General features: G+C 30.2%; 1 protein-coding gene across 1 annotated transcript in view; it reads left to right on the plus strand.

Annotated features, from left to right (window-relative positions):
- Positions 1–265, plus strand: part of LOC107701813 (kelch domain-containing protein 4-like) — a 9,088-nt gene that overhangs the window by 3,650 nt on the left and 5,173 nt on the right. The window contains exon 7 of the mRNA XM_016503928.1: positions 3–30. Coding sequence (XP_016359414.1) covers positions 3–30 — 28 coding nt within the window. The remainder of the gene's footprint in view (positions 1–2; positions 31–265) is intronic.

Consider the following 265-nt stretch of genomic DNA (forward strand, 5'->3'; position numbering starts at 1 on the left):
TGTGGTTGGAGGTTTCCATGAGAGCACCAGGTATAGGCAGTTGCAGATCTCCCCAACTTCAACTTGTCTAGTAATAAAATCAATATTATAAGGAAAATGATGAGGGGGAAATTAATGAGATCTTTGCCTCTCAAAGTTCCAGACAATGTGTATAGATGATTTTTGGAATCCTGTAAATTATTCCTGTATTTAATTATCATTCATTTTTAAAATAAAATGTTAATTTGAATATTGTGATGAATATTGAATATTGTAATGTAAATTA

The sequence above is a fragment of the Sinocyclocheilus anshuiensis genome, unplaced genomic scaffold, assembly GCF_001515605.1.
Source record: "Sinocyclocheilus anshuiensis isolate Anshui unplaced genomic scaffold, SAMN03320099.WGS_v1.1 scaffold729, whole genome shotgun sequence".
NCBI classification, from domain to species: Eukaryota; Metazoa; Chordata; class Actinopteri; order Cypriniformes; family Cyprinidae; genus Sinocyclocheilus; species Sinocyclocheilus anshuiensis.